General features: G+C 40.4%; 1 protein-coding gene and 1 long non-coding RNA gene across 5 annotated transcripts in view; one reads left to right on the top strand and one right to left on the bottom strand.

The window, feature by feature from the left end:
- Positions 1-22,726, top strand: part of LOC131103838 (uncharacterized) — a 26,745-nt gene extending 4,019 nt beyond the window's left edge. Inside the window, exons 2-3 of the long non-coding RNA XR_009119693.1 lie at positions 21,457-21,528; positions 21,917-22,726. This is a non-coding gene — a long non-coding RNA (uncharacterized LOC131103838). The remainder of the gene's footprint in view (positions 1-21,456; positions 21,529-21,916) is intronic.
- Positions 21,858-26,251, bottom strand: part of plppr2a (phospholipid phosphatase related 2a) — a 66,101-nt gene continuing 61,707 nt past the window's right edge. For all 4 annotated transcript variants that reach the window (XR_009119691.1, XR_009119692.1, XM_058050450.1 and 1 more), the window contains one exon: positions 21,858-26,251. Coding sequence is in view for 2 of the 4 variants with exons in the window: in XM_058050450.1 (XP_057906433.1) it covers positions 26,216-26,251 (36 nt within the window). In the remaining 2 variants the exon portion in view is untranslated.

The raw sequence follows: 26,251 nt of genomic DNA, 5'->3' as shown, positions 1-26,251 counted from the left end.
TGCACAACAACAAAAAAAAAGGCTTTTCTTGTGGGGGCCTTTGACACAATTGATCCTCGGCAAATACTTGAGAAAATTGCAGATGTCTACACCACAGCTGCTGCCTTCCTTCAGATGATAAGGGAGCTCAAAGTCGATAGAGGATGGTCCATTTGTGCTGTGCTGGATAGGCTTGTCCACCCAAAGGAGCGTGATTGATGCCAGGAGATATACCCGCCGGTCCGGGGACCCTCTTTAGCATAACACCCACTGAAGGCAACTTACTTTGACAAATGGATATTCAGAAAGGCTTTAATTGAGTCATGAAACATTATTTCATGTTGCAACTCATGATTCTTCCAATCGGATTCGGGCAGCAGGACATCGATAAATGCACAAGCAATTCATTGAGACGGCTGTGGTCGTATACTGTATGTTCTACACTCTTTGAAGATGAATACAAGCCACACTGCGATGAAACACGGGGTCAGAAGTTTACTGAACGTCTTTACGGGCATGAATGCTATATTCAATTTCAGCAGGTTTCATAAGAACCTCTAAAAGAACACAACAGCAAATGCTTGCATGCAAGATGTAACCTTTTATAGGGTAAGGATGGTTCTGAAAAAGGCTAGGGATCAGTCCGGAATTGCATATCAGATCTTGTTGTTGTTGACAGCAAAGGAGTTTATCAGTCACCAAGAAAACCAATACTAGATAACACACTTCAGTCAGCATAAGATCCTGTCAATGGGCAGTTAAATGATCCACAAAAGTCTTTAGAGAATGTGATTGTCTGGAATGAACTGGACTTAATGTGTTTGGAAGAAGAGAAATGGCGAATAAAACCCCAAGAATCATCCTCCTTTTGGGGCTGTTAAGCCGAATAAGAAGACTTCACAGAATTCAGGGATCCGACAAACCTTATACTGTAGAAAATTTTGGACGACAACATCTTGGTCCAAGCCAGAACACTAGAAACTGATGTTGTATGAATGAGTCTTCCAGGAAGACAATGACCCAAAACATATGGTCAAACCAACAAAGGAGCACATGGAAAAACCTGTAGTGGTCTGGCCAGTCTCTGGACCTTAATCCCACTGAAATTGAGATCAATAATTTGGACAATAAATGTAAAGAGCGGTGGAACCAAATCCCTCCTGAGATGTGCACACCAGGCCACACCAGAAGTATAATATTAGCAAGCTTTACAGCTGAGACGCAAGAATGATGAGATTTATACATCATGTCTACGTTTTATTATGTCCAACCGCTAGTGCCAACAATGATTGAGTATTTTACAAACGTCTGGGTGTCCAGATGTTTTCCTCCGAGGGCCACATACTGAAAAATGATAGATTTGATATAAGTGGAAAAGCGTATTATTACTAGGAACCTTTCCCCCCATATTTGTGCTGTATTTTTTTTTTATTTTCAAAATATTTCAGCTGTCTTCTTTAATAATCTTTGTATATTATTTTCTCGGTTAGCGTGCAGACCTCACAGCTAGGAGACCAGGGTTCAATTCCACCCTCGGCCATCTCTGTGTAGAGTTTGCATGTTCTCCCCGTGCATGCGTGGGTTTTCTCCGGGTACTCCGGTTTCCTCCCACATTCCAAAAACATGCTAGGTTAATTGGCGACTCCAAATTGTCCATAGGTATGAATGTGAGTGTGAATGGTTGTTTGTCTATATGTGCCCTGTGACTGGCTGGCGACCAGTCCAGGGTGTACCCCACCTCTCGCCCGAAGACAGCTGGGATAGGCTCCAGCACCCCCACAACCCTTGTGAGGATAAGCGGTAGAAAATGAATGAATGAATGAATGAATAAATAAATAAATTAATTAAAGAAAATAAATGAATATTTTGACATTTTCTCATAATAGTTTGTTGTTTTACATTTCCCAATTATTTCAACCTTGCATTTTTTTCCTCTTAATATTGGCTTTATTTTGATGACATTTTAACTTTGTTTTTGTAAAAAAAAAAAGTAAGTTTTTTTTTATTTTAAACTTTTAAAAATGTTCTCGTAATTTCAACTTTATTCCCATAATAATTTAAAAAGTTATACAATTATGGTACTATATTTACTCGGGTTACAATATGGAATTACAGTCCAAATATGGGGAATAAAGTCATAATTACAGGAAGAACATTTGAAATAGTTTAAAAAATTGCAGAAATACAAAAAAAACATCTGTAATTTTGAGAATAAGGCAAAAATATTCAGACAAAAACATGATTATATTATAATAATATGCAATTATGCCAGAGGCGGGCTACACCCTGGACTGGAGGATGCAAACTCAGAAAATGCTCAAAGATAAATTTGAACCCTCAATCTCCTGCCTGAAAGTCCAACATGCTAACCACTATGTCACCGTGGCAACAGAAGCATTAAAAAAATGAAGACCATCAATACTTGAGTCCGCCGTGCGCTACGTCCACCTCACATCCATCCTTGACCACGGTACCCGCGTCATTCAAGCCATACCAATATAGAAAAAAAAAACAAAAAAAACACATCTACAACCTCGCTCGGCTTCAATCAGCGACTCGGCAGCTCCGTGAGGCGATCACTCGTTCCGTCAGTCAACCAGCCGGGATTTGAAAAGGTTGTCACATTCATCAGCAGAGAGTGACATTCACGCTTTTACGTTGTTCATTTTAAATGCTTGATCACACACAATTATGACGGTGATTGACTTGTTTTTCATTCATCCTGATAGCTGGGTTAAAATATGACAGATGCAACTGACTGTACATAAATCTATCAACGTGGCCGGCTCCCTCAAGGGGAATGTTCTCATTGTCTATTAGCTCAGTGTGTGTCCATATGTTCACGCGTGAGTGGAAGAGGTCCTGAGCCTGTCATCAGTCAGATTTACTACAGTAGTAGCAGCAGGTAGGCAGCGCTTGTACAGGCGCCAAGTAATATGAGGAATGCGGCGCTTGGGTCAGGCTCTCTTGTCCTCCGTGTGTGTGTGTGTGTGTGTGTGTGTGGATATGTGTGTGTTGGCAAGTCGGTGTTTTTTCAGATCAGCACCCCACCCTCGGCCCACTGATGATGTCCATCCCTGATGATGTCATTATATCGATCGGCAGGGCGTCTGTCGAGGGGTTTGGTTTCAGCGTCTGGAGACAGAGGAAGCAGGAAGGAGAGGGTGGAGACGAGATAAATAGAGCTAGCTCGATGTATCCTAATAATGACTTTAATTAACAACCTCCTGTGCGCTAGCGGGGGTTTATGAAGTGGTCAGAATCGAACAATATTTTTTTAATAGATTTGCGTCCTCTGGGTTTCTGTGCGATATGCCTCTTGCAAAGTGCAGCACCTCCATCACATTGACAGTCGTTTAGTGGGCTGAGCCATGCAGCAGCTCTATTGTGTCGGAGAGATGGCTCGTACAGTACAGTTAAGCTGCAGCTGCTGCATTCGGCTTTACGGAGAAGAACTAGAAGAGGAGGAAAAAAAAAAAGAGATTCTTCCTTCACCACCTTCTCCTCTTCTATATCGTTCACTAGCCGCTTCCTGGAACCTGTCCATGCAATTGGATTTAGTGTCTGCGTGTGTGTGCCTGGTTTGTCTCATCCCACTCGCTGGCTTTCTGCTAGTACTCCCTGGCACTCTACTCTCTCTCTCTCTTTACTGCCCTCTTTGGCTCGCCTCTGCATGCTAATTGGACGATAATGCAGCCAGTGTGGTCCAAAACGACAACACAACATGACAGTGCAACAACAACCGTGCTTCTTTGACAGGCTGACTAACTGTGTATTGAGTTTCTTCTGCTGCGTATGCTGCGTATCGACATGTGTGGCTCGGGTGTTACAGTCGCTGTTTGTGTTGTGATTGTGAGAAGAAGGCCCAAAGACAACAGCAGACATGGGGGCTAGAGCGCTACAGCGGATGTTTCGTTGTTTACCTTTTATCAAATGCGCTCCCCCGCCTCCGACTCAGTTTCTTGATGTTCTGCTGAATTCATTCACCTTTATGACTCGTATATCCTACCATCTGTAGAGACACGCTCATGTACACACGTCTGTACACGGATACCCAACCATAAATCCATCGACCCTGGTGAGGATAAGCCGTATAGAAATGGATGGATAACTAAGAAGACCTCCGCCGAGCACCATAGTTCCCCCCATATCGTGATTTACACCATAAATGTTACTCCTACATTTATTTTATCTACATATTTAGGTTCATTGACCATGACAAAAATCATTTTCTACCACTTATTCTCACGAGGATTGCGGGGTGCTGGACCCTATCTCACCCTGGACTGATCGCCAGGCAATCACAGGGCACATATAGACAAACAACCATTCACACTCACATTCATACCTATGGACAATTTGGAGTCGCCAATTAACCTAGCATGTTTTTGGAATGTGGGAGGAAACCGGAGTACCCGAGGAAAACCCTGCACACATGCACGGGGAGAACATGCAAACTCCACACAGAGATGGCCGAGAGTGGAATCGAACTCGGGTCTCCTAGCTGTGATGCCTGCATGCTAACCACGATTGCCGTGCAGCCCACCATGAAAACATACTATTAGCAATTAGATTCATAATGATAATATATAGCTGCACAGCAGCCGAGTCGTTAGCGCGCAGGCCTCACAGCTAGTAGACCCAAGTTCAATTCCACCCTCGGCCATCTCTGTGTGGAGTTTGCATGTTCTACCCGGTTTCCTCCCACATTCCAAAAACATGCTAGGTTAATTGGCGACTCCAAATTGTCCAGTTCAGTACCCGGCCTCTCGCCTGAAGACAGCTGGGATAGGCTCCAGCACCCTCACAACCCTTGAGGATAAGCGGTAGAAAATGAATGAATGATATTAATATTAGTTCAGTAGTTATTCACAAAAATCACACTTTCCGTAATGGATCCAACTGCATCGCTTTTGAAGACACTCTAGATTCCAATGTGTCATGGCTATATATAATATAGCCATGTTTGTTACATGTTTAAAGCTTCATTTGTTGTCTTATGATGAAAATGTCACATTTTGGCTTGCAGTGTTGTGGGGACGGCCCCAGGATGCGAGAAATTAGACGGAAAGTGAAATGAAAAAGGCTGCTATGCAGCGGCAGGAATCCATACAAGAGCAGTATAATGACAATGCTCCAACAGAGAGCACACCTAAACTAAATAGAAGGGAAGCAGAAACTTGCGTAACACAGGAGAATACCAAACAGGGCAAAGCAGGGCATAACTCCAAAATAAGAGTATACACACAGGAACTAAAGCATCATAGTATCTGGAATTTTTCCATTATGTACTGTAGATCAATCTTTGATATATTTTAGAAAATGTTGAAAACTTGTCTTGTATTTTTTTTCCAAAGCGCTCTGGGTATTTTTTGTGGCGTTCTCTACACAAATGCTGAAAATGGTCCTATATCACAATGTTAAAGAATCCTTTAAAAAATTCCTAGATCCAGACGCCGACCCGGATCACCCCCAAAATTGAACCAGTGCTTCCATATCCCATTCCCGACATTTCCTGAAAAATTCATCCAAATCCATTCAGAACTTTTCAAGTTTATTTTGAACACAAACAGAAAAATAAACCACGCTGGGTTTGGTGTAGGTAATACAAACAGTCACTCAGGAAATGTTGATCCAAACTTGGAGTTGAGTCCACCAGTCCATCACTTACTATTGGTGACTATGATTGTCCATAGGTATGAATGTGAGTGTGAATGGTTGTTTGTCTATATGTGCCCTGTGATTGGCTGGCGACCAGTCCAGGATGTACCCCGCCTCTTGCCTGAAAACAGCTGGGATAGGCTCCAGCACCCCCGTGACCCTTGTGAGGATAAGCGTTAGAAAATGAATGAATGAATGTTTATTTAAAAAAAGAGTATATATTTATATATGTTATACATACTGTATATTTCACTGGCGCATACACTTCAAAAGTCAAAATAATCTACCTCATTCTACATAAAATCTTTGAAATACTACTGTAAATATTGACAGTTATTATTTCAAAGTAGATGATATCATAAAATTCAATATGGCAATAAAAATAATTACTCATAATTCCTCAATAGCTGTGTACCTAACCTGAGCATCGGTAATATGTCAGTCAAAATAGCTACGTAGCGTTCACTGGGACACACAGTTCATGTATTATACCTACTTAGCATTTGCTATCAAATATTACAAATATACAAGGATTGAAAACAATTATGCAAAAGATAATGCAGCCGAAGTCAAGGCAACATATTAAAAAGCTTTCAGCAATTGGCACATTTTTCATTTCATTATGAAATAATAGATTAAGAAACAGGCAGGTAGAAAACACTATTTCTTTAGTGGAGTTCTTCAGTGGACGCCAAGCAACAGTATCAAACAATACACATTTTCAAACATTTATTCTATACAACTACAAGTGAACAGACATAAGCATCATCTTTATTCATAATCAAAATAATAAAGATGAAGGTTGCATTGCCACGTGTAGCTGGAAACTCCGCGGAGGGAGCAGGAGTCAGCTGACTGATGTCATATGACATCTACATCTATGTGCTATTTATGGGTGATTCTGGAACGTAAAAGCCGCCAATAGCGGGCATCTACTGTCCAGCCTATGCATACGATGACTATGATTTTTCCATCCATCCATGCATCCAGATGAACGTTACACATAACCCTTTGTACACTTATCGCTGTAGCCGTTGCCCTGTGCTTCTCCCTCTGCGTCTGCTCCATGTTCAGCTGGGGCGAGTGGAGCTGGCTGAATAATGGCTGTAGAATCGGCCTAATAACATTACAGCTGCCATGAGGGTGGGGAGGGGTCAGGGAGGGTAAAACAAGGGAGAAAAGGGGGTTGGGGATATATGCATAAAGGGTGAGGTTTAGTTGTGGTGGTGGTGGTGGTGGTGGGGGGGGGGGTGTCTCAGGGATGGGTGCTGTGAAGGAGGGAGAGGAGGGGGGGAGGGGCAGGTGCATCACTAATGGCTTTTTAAAAAGGTTACAGCATGTCGCTCCCTCTTCATAATGGGGCCCAGGCTGTGCTGGAAATGCAATTTCCGGGAAAGATAATGCAAAGAGTGAAGGGCTGTGTGTGTCGGGGAGGGTGGTGGTGGTGGTGGTGTTGGAGACGGGGGGTGGCGTCTCTGTACCTTACGCTTATATTCAAGTGAGAGAAAGAAAGACGGAGGGCTTGAAGACAGGGATGAGGGAGAAGTGAATGGGGATGCTGAGAGGAAGGAGCAGAGGCCGACAGAAGAGAAAGCAGGCGTGAAGATACGTGATGGGTGGTGGTGGTAGTGGAGGAGGGATGTGGGGGGGCATGATGGGGTGGGTGACAGATTTTTCTTGGATGCTTGGACAAAGCAAAGAGGGGAGGGGAAAGGTGGAGTGGATGCAGCACATATGCTGGAGGAGATACAGCGTGAACGGCGCACGCCGCCGTGATCAATAGTCAATGGAGACATTATCGCCGGACACTGTGCTTGTGTATCTAAACAAACATTATCCTTCAACCCTTCAACTTCCTTCGTGGTTGGTTAGAGCCAAATCTGCTAATTAACCCCGCCTCACCACTGTTATGAGCTTCAACTTTGCCTGATTGAATCTCCCTGCTTTTCAATGGGCAACTGTAATTGCTAGCCATGTTAGAGGGACCATTTAAACGGTATACATTATGTTCTTGTCGACACAGCACACTTCGCTCTATGCTGCAGTAATACTTTCAATTTATTTCACACCCTCTGCACCCAACACAAAATCAATAACTCACGGTTATGTGTAATTTCTTTGTGTCAGTCTCTAGTTCTGCCTGGACAATTACAATCTAACTAAATTAATATTGAGCTGGTATCTGTGTGCATGCGAGCTGCATGTGTGCATGTGCGTGTGTGTGTGTGTGTGTGTGTGTGTGTGTGTGGCCTGCATTCATTTTCATATAAGTGGAAAAGCATAGGACAATCGGAGGTAAAGCTGTGGCGGAGACGGTAATAATGCACATGCACACACACACACACACACACACACACACACATCCCTGCCTTCTACGTCTCTGTCCCATCATGACTCATCCAGCATGTCTCTCCTCCTCTCCGCCACTTAACCACAATGATGACATGTGCTACTTCCTCAATGGAACGCCTCAGCCGACTGCTCCTCGCCTCCAAACTGTCAGGGGGGGGAAACTGATGGCCCAAACCAACAGCACCTGCTTTAAAAAAACACAGGCCCTGCATCCTGCAGAAAGAAGAGGCGTGGAATTTAAGACTTTGAGTGGGAGTCCATCGCTCACTCGACGTGTCCTTTAATGTCCACACCCAACCGGTGACAAGCAGTTATGTATATAGCCAAAAGATGTTCGCTACTCACCGCTGCCCCCCCCCCCAACAGGGTCTCAACTTCTGCTGTTTTAATGGTGAGGATTTGAATTTAGACTGGAATACATCACATAATGTATTACAATCCACTTTCACATCAATTGCTAATACATTTGTTCACTTCCTGTATTCAACATGTACCTTTTTGAAATAACAATAGTAAGTACAATGAAAAGGATATGACAATATATTGTAATCTACCAATTCAATTTCCACGTTACACACTTCTGGCCTCTGTGTGTATACTAGCTGCCCCGCCTCAACCCACCGTGACAAAGAGGACTCACTCTGTTCGTGCCATTGTTCTGTGGAACAAACCCCGCTAGGTGCTGAAACTAATACACATAGTGAAGCCTCTACCTGCCTGTTTGGAGTACAGAGACGAAGGAAACAGACATGCATGCATATGACAATATACAGAGGCCGACAACGTCATCAAGTTCATTAATGAGTTTATTTATTATTGTCAAAAAGCCTAGTCCCCCCCCCCCGAGATATATATATATATATATATATTTTTTTTTTAATGAATGAGGAGTCTTGTCACATTTTAATCTCATGAGATTTGACATGAGTGTCACGATTCGGCATGTCTGTGTTGCGATGCGACCCCCGGATGCAGAGAGCAGGACCAAATGCAGGTAAAAATATTTATTTTAGCTAAAATTGCAGCAGCAGGAAAAAGGCAACTCAGGTAGCAGAAGAACAAACTATAATGATCCCACACAGGGAGAAGCACACACCTGAAGTAAATAGACACTGAAATTAGGGACAGGTGTGGGTGACTATGACAACGGAGGCAGACGAGGCAAAACAGGAAGTCCAATACAAAATAAGTGTCAAAAACGGAAACCAAAGCCCAGACAGGAAACACAATCAAACTGTCACATGGGAACCTGCACAGGGCGTGACAATGAGACCTTGTGACACCCTTAATAAATGTTGCACCAACGTATTGTATGAACTATACCTGGCAACAAACCTGATTCTGATAATAATACGTTTGTAGTCCGGGCATGTGGGCTTCCCAGCATGCTTTGCAGGTTATAAAACATTAACTCATTGAATGAAAAATGCATATTTATAAATCCTGAGGAAACGATGTATCTTCAAGTACTTTTAAGGATCGAAATGAACTTATGTGCCGGAATGTGCTTATATAGAATTCCAAGGGGAAAGTCTGCATGTTTGCGTTTGTATTGTATTGTATTGCCTAGATTAATCATTTTCAAGCATAGAAATAACAGAATTAGCTAAAATACAAACATAAGGCATTCACATGATGTTTAAAATATGTAGTATTATATACTGTGGCCACAAGGTGTCAGTAATGTTACTGTAATGATCATTGAGACACACAAGAATCAGACATCGTCGGAACAACAGGCTTTTATTGCAGGTTTGGTTTAACACAGCTCTGATGTCACTTCCTGTTAACCTGCCATTCAGATCCCCAATGGAACACATTTACAGCAACACACACAAGCACGTGATTTCATGTTTAAAGTGCACTAATAATGTTAAAAAACATATTTAGAAAGTTGTAAACAGGTTTTCTGTGCTGATAATTATGAAGCTATTCCATTTATAACCAAGGAATTCACATTATTCTGCTGACACTGCCATTGAAGCTTTTTCAAACGGGACAACATGGGAGAACAAAAGGTGTGTGGTCATTTGAACCAGACAGTATAAACACTTCTGATCCGAATTAGAATTGAAAAGCCACTCTTGTCCAGGCACTATACTGTCTGTATAGTATAGTGACTATACTGTCTATATATTGTATGGTTTGAGGTAACTCACACAGTTTTAAGTACCAATTTAGATTTAAAACTCTACTTGTAAACCCTTGAGTTTGCTCAAGTTTAAACCTTGACTCTGTGATACACTTGTTAGTTGAGTTTTTTTCCTCTGAAACAAGTAGACAAAAGTGACAGCTGTGAGGCTGAAGCAAGCGGTATCCATGGTGATAAAATGAGGGAAGGCATATGGATTTAGTTAAAGAAAAGTATCAAGTATCATGTCAGATTGTATATATAATTTTTAACATTTTTAATGTTAATTCACACTAACAGTAAACACTAAATATATATGCTGCTTTCAATAGATTCAGTAATGTGGAATGAGATTGGGAGCTTGGTGAGCTTGCTTACCGGTAACTTGCTCGTTATGTTAATTTAACCTACTTCCGCCTGCTAGGTATGTTCTTTAGTCCATCATGTTATTTAGTCCCCCATTCCATCCATCCATTTTCAATTCCCCTTATCCTCACTTGGGTTGCGGGAGTATGCTGGAGCCCATCAGAGAAAAAATCCTTCTTCCAGTTTTCATTGTAACAGATTTGGTGCAAATTCCAAACGGGCAATTAAGCAGCATTGAAAGAGACTAGGCCTTTGAAGACATTTTTTGTTCTTTCGCACATGCTGTCTGATGGTTATTAAACTACACTCTGCACCAGTAACAACCTTCATTTTGGCCGAGGATGGTCCCGTGTCTTAACGGACTGCCAATCTGATTCGCCGGTGAAATTTTGTTGTGTCTACCATTGCACCTTTTTTGTTCTGTAACCCTCAGGATACTTGAAAAAAGTTCAAAATGACTGTCTTACTGCGTCCAACCTCAGCAGGACGGTGCGCTATGAATGGCCTTGCCTATGCAGCTCTTCAATAAGACCGCGTTCAAGGAGAGGACGCTTTATCTGTTTTTTTCATCAAAACATTATGAATACCTGATATTGGATACACATTTTGGCCAACGTTATGGCTTTTAAAGGCTGTAGTCTTAAAGCTTTTGGTGGGCAAAACCGTTCATTTCAGTGAACCGGATCATTCTGGTTCATTCAGTAAAAAGATCTGTTCATTTCCGTCATTTCGGTCAATTGGTCGTTAGCCTGTGGTCTTTGCTGTGCATAAACCTGGTCAGCTGTGTCGAGTCAGTCCGTTCACTTATGTTCACGTTCGTTCCGACTCAACAGCGCAACAACACGTGATGACTAGTGGTGTGTCGGTTTAGAACATACGGGTCAAAAGAACTTGTTCTTTTTTGTGAACGGAATGAGCAAAGTCACCGAAAGTGACGGTCAATCTCTTGGTCTCGGTCTTTCAGTCAGCTAACCCCACCCACCCACAGAGCGAGGCGCGACGATAGGATAAGACAGGCAAACACGCAGATAGTCCCGCCCTGCAAAAGCAACGGTGAAGTGACTCTCCGGCCGACCCAAAAATAAAGCATTTTCAACTGAACAGACTGAACGGGTATTTTCGGGGCAGTGACCTTGATCTCTTCACCCGTTCGTTCATGACTGACACACCACTAATACTAGCTGCTAGATTATGAATGAAAGAGGAAAAAAATGAGAGTGGGTGTGCATGTGTGAAAATTTTTTATGGGTGTTGCAATTACTTACGATTTTTCTCCATTTGCTGGTGGTCCCTGAACATACCTCCCTCTACTGTACTGATGTTAGTGCCTTGTGTACATACAGTTTTGTGCGGTTCCTCCAAAACAAATGTGGTGAGGCCGGTTACACAGAATTAGTTTTGCTTACTCCAGCATTGCTGGACTAGCCTGCAGTGTTTCTAAAGGATCCGAAAGGCTCAATGCTGGACTGGTGGAAAGATGCAGGTCCCTGTGTTAGTGGGGGTGAAACTACTTGATTCACCCAGGGCACTTCCAACCCACACAATGACAGTGACTGATGTTATCCAGAAAAATACGATTTTGCCATGCGGCTTTTACCTGAGGTTACTGAAGTGCAATCTTAATGCTACCCAGAGCTCGTTGGCTTTTATATGAAGTTATTATCAAACGCAGAGGAACACCATTTAACTAATCAATTACATTTGAACTCGTGGGCTTGTTTCTATGAAATGCCAGGAAGAGAAGCAATTTTCTCCAGTGTGTCTCTCGCTGCGGCTCTGTTCCAAATCCAAATCTAGACCTCATCACACTCAGGGCATGTTCAGCGTGTGACGTTTTTCTGCAGTTAAATGGCATATTTCCTCCAAATGGTGCGCTACAGGCTTTCAACTTTTCATTTTGTGTGTATAAACCCTGGAGTAGTAAACAGAAATGTGCACATGCAGTTTGATTCCACACAATTTTTATGGCGAAAAAAAGACATTATTCTATAATGGCAGTTGTGCACATACGCCTACACACACTGAAGCCACCGTTTTCAGTTCTCTGACTTAATGATCTCATTTAATCTGAAAAGAGAAAATGTGGACTCAATGTTGCAATATTATGTAAAATATATATGATCATTTTCCAAAAAACAACATAGATAATAGGGCTAGAAACTATTTGTAGTGACTGTACCCTCAGAAAGAAGCTTAACAAGGTGGACAATGGCATTTTTTTCATGTACCTGTCTCATCTTTGTTTCCCTTTAACAATGCACAATATATATGTATAGTATGTATATGTATATACTGTATAAAAGGCTCCAGCATACCAATAATGAGGATAAGCAGCACAGAAGATGTATGTGGACAGTGACGGGTGAGTGTGTGGTGTTGTGCACACTGATTTCAGCAGTGGTGCCAAGCTGACGAAAAAGTGACGGCATTTTGTCTTCTTTCCGGGCACAAAAGAGGGAGTCGGCTGTAGCGGATGCGGCTGGAGGGACCCAGCAGAGGTGACCAAACCTGCTTTTCATTTAAGTTTTCCAGTTAATAATCTGGGAAGACTAGAAATAAATGCATTCTGAAATAGAAAAGGTGAGTTGTGGATGCCAGCATTTTCTCTCATGTTCTGGTAAAAAAGGCATATTGGCTTTGTTTGGCTTGAAATAAGCTATGAAAAAAGTGTTACAAAGGTGAGTAGCTCTTGGCCATATATACACATATACATACACATATATACACATACATACATATATACACATACATACACATACAAACATACATAGACAACATACACATGAATATATACACATACACGCATACATACATAGAATAAATATAAGAATGAATAAATATATACATATATAAGAACATACATGCAATTACACATACATACATATATACACATACATACTATATACATACATGGACTTACACAAATATACATACATACATACATACACACATAAGTATAAGTATAAACTTATATATACATACACACACACATATAATCATACTACATACATACATACATACAACTACATACATATACACATAGTATATACAAGCATATATACAGACACAACATACACATAAATATATACACATACATACTACATGCATACATACACACATATATACATACATACATGCAAACATACATACATATACATGTATACAAATATACATACACATATAAACATACATACATGCACATACACATATATACATACATACATATATACACATACATACACATGTATACACTTACATACATACATATATACATACATACTTTACTGTATAAATATATACATGAAAAATATATAAGAATAAATGAATATATACATATATAAGAACATACATGCAATTACACATACACACACACATACATACATATGCAGTCATACACATATGTACATACATACATACATACATACATACATACATACATACATACATACATGCACTTACAAAAATACATACATACATACATACATACATGCACTTACAAAAATACATACATACATACATACATACATACATACATACATACATACATACACTTACATATAAACATACATACATACATGCATACAAATGTATACAAACACATGCACATACACATTTACATAAACACACATACATACGTATACACATATATACATACACACATATATAATTAGACATACTACAAATGTATACAAACATACATGCACAGACACATATATACATAAACACACACATACATACGTACACATATATACATACACACACATATATAATTATACATACTACATACATACACACATACATCAATACATACTTATACACACACATATACTATGTATGTATATACGTATATATGTATGTATATATATGCATATATAAGCATACATATATATGTATGTATATGTATGTATGTGTGTAAATATATGTATATGTTTTTATATATACATATATATGTATGTATATATGTATTTATGTGTATATATATATATATATATATATATATATATATATATACACACATACACACACATATATGTATGTTCATGTATATATATGTATGTATGTATGTATGTATGTATGTATGTATGTATGTATGTATGTATGTATGTATGTATGTATGTATGTATGTATGTATGTACGTATGTATGTACGTATGTATGTATGTATGTATGTATGTATGTATGTATGTATGTATGTATGTATGTATGTATGTATGTATGTATTGCAGCTCTCCAAACCATGCGTTGCTCAGACCCTATTTTTTATGGGTAAAACATTAAACTTATCACACCACAACTTAACACTCAAAAAGTATACCTGAGAAATATACAAATGTGTACCAATGCCATTTAAAAAGGGAAAAAACAACCCCTTAAAGTTTTCCCATAATGCATTGCATCTGGCGTTTTGAGTGTTAAGTTGCTGTGTGATGTCTTCATAGTTCTTTGTAAGATGACACCGTGAGTGTAATGACCTGCCATTTGCCATTTCCAATGGGTTGACAAGCCTGTTGTTTTTCATAGCTAATGATTGGCTCCTGTCAAAGCACTGCCTGGTCCTCACAGACTCATAATATGCTATATTATGATGTGGACATGTACGACTTAGACACTAAATTTACGGTATATCAATTTTGGAATACAACAATAACACTTATTTCCACAGTTGATGTGCATTTTAATTACATTTTATGTAAATATACAGACCAGTGCTTGGGGAACCCTTTTCTAATTTTAGTTGGTGGACCAGCCAGGATACTTGACGATGATGCAGATTTGAATATGTGTATAACAGAAACACAGTAACTCGTATGTTGACAGTTTTAAAACGCCGTCCTATTATCCTGCATTGCGCTGGAATTCAAGCATTTGGTCGGACTGATCACATCTACCTTGAAACCCAAGGCGAAAATGTTGCTTAGAAAAATAACATCAGCTTAGTTTACCAGCAAAGCTTGTAATTGGAATGCGGAGAAGACCTTCGTACAATTAACATTCCTAGCAAAGTAACACAGGGAGTTGTGCTGCCCACACTAATGAGGCAAAAAATAAATAAGTAAAAAAAAAAAAAAGGAAAGACGCTGCAGGTGGCATATTACCAAGGAAACAGCATCATCCTTTGAATCCCTCTGGATGGGATGCTCGATGGTCGTCTCAACTCGGTGAACCACAGGTTTTCAGGAATTGCAGGTGCATCTCTCCAAAGTCTGGAGAATTGAGCAGGCTGCAATTAGAGTCAGCAGAACTCTAATGTAGCTCTTATAAGCTTTTCACTGCGATTCATTTAGGCTGAGCTATATTTGGGAGTCAAATCAAATCTAAAGATATTAGACATTATTTGTGGCACATTGTGGCAATGTACGTAGCGTTCTTTGCCTCTTTAAGCACAGATGTGCAAAATGGTTCCTTTCATTTGAAGACACAGGTTGGTATTCATGAGAAAACAATGCTTACTTGCTCTCTTGTCCCCCACCTCACCCCCTTAATGCATACAATAACTATGATGTACATTGCCATCTTGTGGAGTCAACCTGCAAATGCATTCATACGGAAGCTTTTATTTAGTTTATTGCAGTGGTTCTCAACATTTTTTTTCCACTAAAGTACCCCCCTGTGGAATATTATTCTCAGCCCAGTTCCCCCTAACCAGAGAAAAAAACCTTTTGGGTTGAGCTGAAACATCTCATATATTACTGTTAAAAACAGGCTCATCTGTAGTTGGGAAATTAAATCCCATCTAAGACAAGTTCAAGTGCAAACAAACAAGTGTGCATGTAAACTAATGATTTGTAAAAAAAAAAATTGAATAATAAACAGCTAATGAGGAACTAATGAATGAGGCACAAAAACTTAGCGTACCGTGGTTGCTGAAGAGGAGGCTGAACGGTGTTTGAGTGGTTAGCACACAGGCCTCGCAGCTAGGAGACCCGAGTTCAATTCCACCGTCGGCCATCTCTGTGTGGAGTTTGCATGTTCTCCCCGTGCATATGTGGGTTTTTTCCGGGTACTCCAGTTTCCTCCCACATTCCAAAAACATGCTAGGTTAATTGGCGACTCCAAATTGTCCATAGGTATGAATGTGAGTGTGAATGGTTGTTTGTCTATATGTGCCCTGTGATTGGTTGGTGGCCAGTACAGGGTGTACCCCCCCTCGCCCAAAGACAGCTGGGATAGGCTCCAGCACCCCCGCGACCCTCGTGAGGAAAAAGCGGTAGAAAATGAATGAATGAATAAACAGCTAATGAGGAACTAATGACTGAGGCACAGAAACTTAGCATACCGTAGTTGCTGAGGAGGAGGCTGAACGGTGTTTGAGTGGTTAGCACACAGGCCTCGCAGCTAGGAGACCCGAGTTAAATTACACTCTGGGCCATCTCTGTGTTGAGTTTGCATGTTCTTCCTGTGCACGTGTGGGTTTCGGTTTCCTCCCACATTCCAAAAACATGCTAGGTTAATTGCGGACTCCAAATTGTCCATAGGTATGAATGTGAGTGTGAATGGTTGTTTGTCTATATGTGCCCTGTGATTGGCTGGTAGGCTATTGTTTAACTCGTCGGATTACATGCAATGTTTGTAACAAAAAACTGATTGCTACAACATGGTCACCTGTAGCTTATAGATCTATGTAGTCCATATATGCTCTGTAGTTCGGAAATTACGGTAATCATAATGTCCAAAGCGATTCCCTCTCCCATATTGTCCTTGCCTCTCTTTTTTGTACTTTATGCCTTCTTCCTGCTCTTCCTGCAGTTGCAGGAAAATATAGACTTACCTTACTTTTCTGCAATGTCAGCTTAATTCTTCTCTGGAGTTGAACATCTGGGAGGTTGCTTGCAAGCAGAGAAATAAATGAAGCTGGGGTGATGCCTGCTGTTGGACAAAGTGGGACCAAATAATTCCACAACTGCTTCACGGATGAGGGAAGTGGTGCTGGTACTGCATACCCAATCGGGAACAATGTGTCAATCTTACATACAGTGTCATACGTCAACAGAACTTAGATGTAAGTTGTGTGAAACGGTGGTATTTTGTGCCAATGCGCATCATTTTCAGTCCCATATTGCGTTCCAAGTGCTTAAAGTTGTCTTCAACCTTGTCAGGCATTGCCACGGCAAATTGCAGGACCATGAGGAGACCAAATGCGTGCAAAGTGTAAACACCGCTTCAGATGATAGATGAACAGATGGAATCGTCACAGCACACAATTATGGTGTGTTCAAGGATCGCCAAGGAAGCATTAAGACATAAACATGTAAAAGTTATAGGATTTTTTATCTGTATTATCCCATATTTATACATCTATATTACCAATCTATGGGGAAAAATGGCAGAGTTTCAGGGGAAAAAGGAAAAAACATTGGACCAAAGATCATTTTCTTGACGCTTATCCTCACTAGGGTCACAGGTATGCATGCTGGAGCTTATTCCAGCTATCCTTGGGCGAGAGGCGGGACTGACTGGTCGTCAGCCAATCACAGTGCACATATAGTCAATAGATAGACAATAGATAGACAAATCACCACTCACATTCATACCAATGGACAATTTGGAGTCAATTAACCTAGCATGTTTTTGGAATGTGGGAGGAAAAAGGAGATTGTGTTGCCTACATGCTAACCACTCATCCATCGTGCAGCCCTGTAAGCAGTAATATACATTTTAAATTATTCTAAATCATTAAAACATTCTAAATCTAGTATACGGTACTTGTACTGTACCCTTATTTGAACTGCTGTTTAGTGCTGCCTTCATGGGATTAAATTAAGTATGAAATAATCCCTCTCTACTTTGTGCTTCGGATGTTACAGCTTCACGGTTTTTCAAAAATATATTAATTATAAATTATTGCGATTTTGTGGTTGGATATGGCCTGTTTGCATTCATTTTAAAAGCATTTTCATGCATAAAAATGGTTGGAAAATACAAATAAGGTATTCAGCCACCGCAGGAAGTACGGTATAGAATGGAAGTAAAAACCGGAAGAAAAAGGATGATAACATGTGAGTCTTATTAATATTATGTCTTATCCATGTCAAGTTTTTAAAAATAAGTTATTATGTCTTCTGTATTGGTTAATGCGAGTGCCAAGGTGAATAAATATAAGCCTCTTATTTCATGTCTAGAGGGCTCTAATGTTTAAAAAAAAAAAGTATTTATAAGGTTTTAAACAAGTTCAAGACCCGAGTTCAATTCCGTGGGTTTTCTCCGGGTACTTTGATTTCCTCCCACATTCCAAAAACATGCTAGGTTAATTGGCGACTCTAAATTGTCCATAGGTATGAATGTGAGTGTGAATGGTTGTTTGTCTATATGTGCCCTGTGATCGGAACGTGACACTTATGGTATAGTTACGTGATATATTCTATTTATTTCTTATTAAAACATCCAAGAAAATTCCTGTGCAATTGTCTTGTCTTAAAAAAAAAAACGGTGCTTCTCAAATACTGCAAAGTGAACTGTCAGGGAGTACTTTTAAAGTTACTGCCAACGTACAAATTTATGGCACTCAACAAGCAATTTGACTGGTGAATATGATTGTAGGCTTCACAGCTCTCCATTTTGTTGCTTTTTCATGGTTTCACTTTAGCATTCAGTACAGATAAATAAATAGATAGCAAATCGGGCGTGGAAACCTTTCTGTCACCTTTGTGTGCGTGGGGGTGGGCGGCGGGGGGGTGTTTGACAGAAAATAATTGAGAGAACCACTGCTTTAAACCAACAATAATATCCACAATATCAATAAAAACTAATTAACACTTCTAAATCTGGATCATTGTCATCAGATAGTCAACCCCCATGGCTTGTTGCCATGGAGATGGTCGAGGCGCTCTTAAGCGATGCAAGTTGTTGTCAGGTAATTGGCTGAAACCACCATGACGGTTCACCGTGGTGTGACAATCACAGTTTGTTACACATGCACACGTCTCCATCAAAAAAAACAAACGAAAAAAAACAGACACACACCTCACACGAGGAGCATGAGGAGGACTTTAGGTTTTATTTTATCATCAGCAAACGTCAACATGGAGGATCGGTAACAGGTGGCATCAAATCCATCTGTGTCGGTACAAAAATGTATTCATGGAGGGTCACCACAAGTAGAGTGAAACCTAGCGTATGCTAAGTTTAGTGTGTTGAAAATTTTCGCCAAGATTTTGCCTCTGTTTGCGTGCATTCTATGAATATTATTCTTATTTTTTTAGCTTTCTAATTGTCAGCTATGAGGTTCCTTCACTGAACATGACTGTTACCAAAAAGCATGACAAAGAACATACACGGTTGCCGAGTCCTATAGAGCAGCTACACACAATAACCTGCAAAAAAAGCTTTCTAGATCTTCCAGACTCTGCGCCTTTTCCTGCATTTTTTAAAATTGGTTTTCTTACTCTCACCCAAACTGTCTGTGTAATTTTTTAATCCACACCCGGCTCTCCTTGTGATTGGTCGTGCTCCCGAGGACTTCTAGACAGCTGCTGAACCTCTTTTGTCAGATTACTTCCACAAAATAGTTTTATTTTATCATCAGCAAACGTCAACATGGAGGATCGGTAACAGGTGGCATCAAATCCATCTGTGTCGGTACAAAAATGTATTCATGGAGGGTCACCACAAGTAGAGTGAAACCTAGCGTATGCTAAGGTTAGTGTGTTGAAAATTTTCGCCAAGATTTTGCCTCAATTTGCGTGCATTCTATGATTAGTATTCTTATTTCTTATTAGCTTTCTTATCGTCAGCTATGAGGTTCCTTCACTGAACATGACTGTTACCAAAAAGCATGAGAAAGAACATACATGGTTGCCGAGTCTTATAGAGCAGCTACACACAATAACCTGCAAAAAAAGCTTTCTAGATCTTTCAGACTCTGCACCTTTTCCTGCATTATTTTAAAATCGGTTTTCTTACTCTCACCCAAACTGTCTGTGTAATTTTTTAATCCACCCCCGGCTCTCCTTGTGATTGGTCGTGCTCCCGAGGACTTGTAGACAGCTGCTGACCCTCTTTTGTCAGATTACTTCCACAAAATAGTTTTATTTTAACATCAGCAAAAGTCAACATGGAGGATCGGTAACAGGTGGCATCAAATCCATCTGTGTCGGTACAAAAATGTATTCATGGAGGGTCACCACAAGTAGAGTGAAACCTAGCGTATGCTAAGGTTAGTGTGTTGAAAATTTTCGCCAAGATTTTGCCTCTGTTTGCGTGCATTCTATGATTAGTATTCTTATTCATTAGCTTTATAATCATCAGCTATGAGGTTCCTTCACTGAACATGACTGTTACCAAAAAGTATGAGAAAGAACATATACGGTTGCCGAGTCCTATAGAGCAGCTACACACAATAACCTGCAAAAAAAGCTTTTTAGATCTTCCAGACTCTGCGCCTTTTCCTCCATTTTTTAAAATTGGTTTTCTTACTCTCACCCAAACTGTCTGTGTAATTTTTTAATCCACCCCAGCCTCTCCTTGTGATTGGTCGTGCTCCCGAGGACTTGTAGACAGCTGCTGAACCCCTTTTGTCAAATTACTTCCACAAAATAAACACATTTGTGACACTGATGAGTTGTTATTTATAGCTTGTTCTTCTGACTCAAGTAATGTTGGACAGGCGCCGGACTTCAGCAACAATCTGGCATCTAGTCCAGCTTTGTATTGGTCCATGTTCACAAACAGTCCCATGTGAAGTGTTGTTAACAGATCAGAACATTTCATCTGCAACTCTAACCTAAACAAAATTAGCTTTGCCTCGCAGTCATTGTTGCTCAACTGGGCATGCCCATATAAGGAAGTCCAGGTTTCAGGGCTCACTTCTAAATGCACAAACCTCATTACCTGACAAATTGGCATCGTTTAACACGAAAATACAACATTGTAACTACATTTTTAGGTGAGAAAAGAGGAAAAGCATAATGGCTCCTCTTTAAATGTTCACTTATCCCTCTTGTTATTAATATCTATTAATATGCATTTCAGATTGCCTGTCACCGCACATGGTGGTGGTGCGGCGACGCCCCCGAGGATGTGAGAAATGAGACCTGATTGAAGGTAGTAAAATGTTTCATTTTATAATAATAACGTCCGTGCTGTGGCAGGGAGCGTTGGACTATGATGTGTTGGATAAGAGCATTAGAACAGGAATTAGGCCTTAAAAATGGAACACTAACGACTTCTGCAGGTTAAAACTATAAAAACTTGTTTTGATTTAGCTGGTCTGGAACAGATTCACTGGGTTACCTGTGGATTATTTATTATGGGAAAAAAAGTCATGCGGGTGTCCGTTTTGGGTCCAATTAATGACACTAACCAAGGTTCTGATGTAAATGAATGCATAGGAAACACAGAAAGACACCAATGTTTAAAAAAATGCTCTCAGACTCTTCTGTTATTGCAATATCCATTTATTTTTCTCATCACACACATCTTTACAAAACAGACACTTTTGCTGCAACAAGACTTGAAGAAAGAAAACATGTTTCCTCCTGAGTTGCAGAGCTGAAGGAGACTGGTGCTTTTTATTTACTTGTCAGTCAACCGGAGTGGTGTTGTTGTTTTTTTCTTCACTATGAAGCAGAAATAACTTTAGAGGACTGAACCAGTGGAAAATATTCTATATTCTGACCAGTTCATGATTCCTTCCTTTTGGCGTCGACACATTTATTATATCTGGGTGGTTTTAAAACGAAAAGCAGCTCTCAGACAGCAAGCACTGACTCACAATGCACAAATGTTAATCGTGCACTGAACATTTGAAGACACATAACACTCAGAATAGTCATCGCCCATATGTGCTGTTGTGTGCACCAATAATTGGAGATAATCTTAAGGCATTTCTGCTTCATGGGGACGACAAAGAAGCAATGGAAGGGGTGTCATGCTGCAAATGTCATCAGTTTGATACAAAGTTTTGTACACGTGCCTGTACTGTGTGTGTGTGTGTGTGTCTGTGTGTGTGTGTGTACTGCCTTACTGAGCTTCCACACAGGTTTTTTTTTAGGTTTCTCATAGTGCATGACAGTCAGTGAATGTTCACTTCAACCTCACAGCTTAACGGAATAAAATATAATCAAAATGGCATGAATATTAAAAAAAAGAATTGTATAAAAGATCAAAGTTATCATTCATTTGTTACACCGTGTCTTTAATAGGGGATGAAATGTACAAAAGTATTGCATGGCTGGTGTTTATAGTGCTCATCTTATACTGGGAATAGATGGGAGGACAACGGGGAAAGTTGTGCAAAATACAGGAGGGGGGGGGGGGGGGGGCTAGTGTTGGTTTGCTTTTATCGAGATGTATACTTTATATCAGGGGTGTCCAAAAAACATTTTATAGAATGAACTTCAGTCTTTGCTTTTTTTTTTGCTGTTTGTTTTTTCGCAATATTTCAACATTTTCTAAAAAGACATGTTCTTCTTGTAATATTGTGACTTTATTCTCATACATTATTATAACTTTTTGCCCAACATAAAAACACATTTTTCTTTAATATTTTAACTCTACACTACTAAAATGACAATTTTTCTCTTAATATTTTGACTTTATTCTCGTAAAATTACAGCTTCTAAAATGAAAGCTACATTCCTGCTGTTAATTTTCCAATTATTCCACTTCTTGTCAAACGTTATTCTCATAACATTATAACTTTTTATGCAAAAATGTACACATTATTCGTCGTTTTATTTCTCATGTTATGTCATGTTTAAAAATGACATCCTTTTTAATATTTCAACATTATGCTACTAAAATGATGTTATTTTCTCATCATAATATGACATTAATATTTTGACTTTGTTCTTGTTACTGCTGAATATTCAGTTTTTGCTGTTGCTGTTGTGTTTTTAGTTTTCTTGTGAAATTAAAATATTATTAGAATGTGCCGCAGGCTAATAAAAAAAAAAACAGCTGGACGCCCCTGCGCTAGATGCGCGCTTTCTTAGCTGTGAAAAGTCTCTTCTTCTGTTGCTTCAGCCACAAGCATTCATGTTTTTCTTTAATTATGCTGGCTTTTTTTGCATGTGGCTCACTTTGAAATGTTCAGCTTTACAGATCTTTTCCCAGTTTGCAGCCCTTGTCTCAGCGTGCAGTAGGCAGCTCATTTTAAAACTAATTACCTTGATATTTCCAGCCAATATATCCGATAATAATAACTCAGAGCGATCCGGTGTCTCTGCACGCTCGTCTCTATTAATCTACTATATACAAGATATTCCCCCAAGAGTGTTGGTAATGTCTGCGTAAAAATATTAATCTTGATAGAAAAAGATGAGAAAAAAATATATATACAACAATATACAGCTTACAGTGTAAATAGTGGATAATGATACGACTTGTAAGTGGGTTGCGGGTTTTTTTCTGGGGAAAAAATTAAAATATGTAATGACCCAATGTTTATGAATGCATCTCATGTTGTTGTCTGCCCTGTTCGCTTACTACGTGACTGCACGGTACATCTCATGTATCTGGGTTACTTTGTCTAGCTTGAGTGCGAGAAAAAACACATAGGGCTCAAATTTCGTGGCGCAGGGTGGCAGTGGTAATTTGGTCCAATGCATCACAGTGAGCAGCCAATTTGGTAGACTCGTAGCCGAGATGGGCGTGTTGGCGCACCATGGGAGGTGTCCATATTTTCAGCTTTATTCTTGGCGCAGGCGAAGCGCAGCCTGTGCAATGGTAAATTCACTGACAGGCGCACAGTGCAGAAATCTCACCAAAACCAGGCAGCTTTTTCAGAGTGTCGCGCACACCGTTAAAATTTGGCTGTAGGATATATTTTTTACTGTTTATTTTATTAAGGACGATGAGGAGGCGATACCGCAAATATACCATCAAAGGTTCTCTTATTTGGCGCTGTAGAGCAGGGATACTGGTGTAAAACAAGCAAGATGCCTGGATTAGCCTGCTGCTGTGTTTAATGTAACTGTCAGGAACAGAGAGTGTCCCATGAGGTGGCGTAAGTGGAGCATGACGCATACCTTGGCCTCTGAGTTCTGCAGTCCAGTCCGGCAATGAGAGGTGTTCATTTGATTGGTTAAGATTACACTAGGCTGCGTTAAACCCTGTCACGCCGGTGGGAGGGATGGAGGCGTGGGTGCGCGGCGCTGCGCCAGACTTAGAGTTAGGATTAACATGCCGCTGTAGAAGGGTCTCAAGTTGTGTTGAAAACTTCTTAAATATAAGATGTGAAAAATTTGAGTTGAAAAAAATCCCCCCAATTGTCATGGAAAGGTGATGGCGGCTCCCGCTGACTAGACATGCCAAATCAACATGAACCAAACACAAGTAGTAAGTGGTTTGGTCTGCAGAACGTTTGAAAACACGCAAAAATGTGGCTGACTGTATTCCACAGTCAAATCTGATATTTGTGAATGTCTTATTTTGCCTAAAAGACCAAGATAATAGGGCTGCTTTCACGGATGACTAAGGGAATGAAAAAATATGCACACTTGAGAGGCTGAAATTGAAATTGTTGCAGCTCTAATGATGCATATCTATTTAGTGAGTCTGGAAAAAGTATAGAATATAGAAAGGTAAACCGCGTATGGAACCCTGGTGTTATGCAATAGGGTGTTTGGTTTGATATAGGACCATAATCCCATAAAAGCTGACCTCAGATACATCAGCCGTGTGTGTAGGGGTAACCCTATAAAATATGTATGATTGTTTTCCCGTGCCTCTGAAATGGAGGCGAGAATCAAATGTAGAAGACGGCGAGGAAGGAGCAATGGAAAAAAAAAAAAAAAAACCCAAACAAAAAAACAGATTTAGCCTTGTTGCCTTTAAGAACTTTGCTTTAAGAGCGCCTGTGTTGACAAAGAGCTTTTGGATACAAGATAATAATCTCCAAATCCCATCCAACTTGCAAACATGATCAGCGGTGCCCATTCCAGCACTAACTGACAGAAAAATGCGGGCATTAAATAAAGCCTCCCTGCCTAAAAGAACACCTGTTTCCTTATCGCAGACGCAAGTACTTTGCATCAGTTTGCGACCATCTGAGAGAGAAACACGCGGCTGATCGACATGTGAAGATGTTTCTTCTTTAATCCTGTTTGCTTTTGTCTGCTGCGTCTGCCGACAGATCCAAAATGGATCCTTTGATGTGAGTAAACCTCAAGCGGAGAGGACTGGAACATGGAGACTCCCGACTACCGTGTGTGTGTGTACGTGTGTGTATGTGTGTGCCTTTGAGGCGCAGCATGCATGAAAGTAATGAGATAGAGAATGCGAGTGAAAAGATTGAGCGAGGGAGTGAGGAAAAAGCAAGAAAAGGTTGTGTTAGGTGAGTAAACGTATCCTTCACAGGGTTTCTTTGGTCCAACGTCACATGAAACGGTGATGATGGAATTTCACTGTCAAGTACCGCCTTCTCCAATGCACATTTTGGGAGGGGGGGTGGGGGGTTGAGTGTGGACATTCTCTGTGGTCACAGTTTGTATTTCTTCACAAAGCACGCCAGATTACATGAGTTTGTATCAAAAGTAGAAAGTCAGTTGAAAAAGTCTTGCCTATCGGTTCCCTGGGAGTTGAGGCGGGGCAAAAAGAAGGCGGGGGAGGGTGGGTATGTGCAGTTCTAGACCTGCGTGGAATAAGAGCGGTGCAGGGTTGCGTACCGCCCACCTGGATGGGCGGCACAGCGCGGCGAGTGCTGCTCGGGCTGGTCTAGACTTCGCTGGAAATGGAGCGAGACAGTATGAGGACATCGGGTTTGGCGGGGAACCGATAGGGCTGATGGTCATGTGATCCCGCTGAACGGAGATCTCCGCGGGGT

The sequence above is a fragment of the Doryrhamphus excisus genome, chromosome 15, assembly GCF_030265055.1.
Source record: "Doryrhamphus excisus isolate RoL2022-K1 chromosome 15, RoL_Dexc_1.0, whole genome shotgun sequence".
Classification (NCBI taxonomy): Eukaryota; Metazoa; Chordata; class Actinopteri; order Syngnathiformes; family Syngnathidae; genus Doryrhamphus; species Doryrhamphus excisus.
The sequence above is the reverse complement of the archived record's forward strand: the minus strand, read 5'-3'. Positions and strand labels throughout refer to the sequence as shown.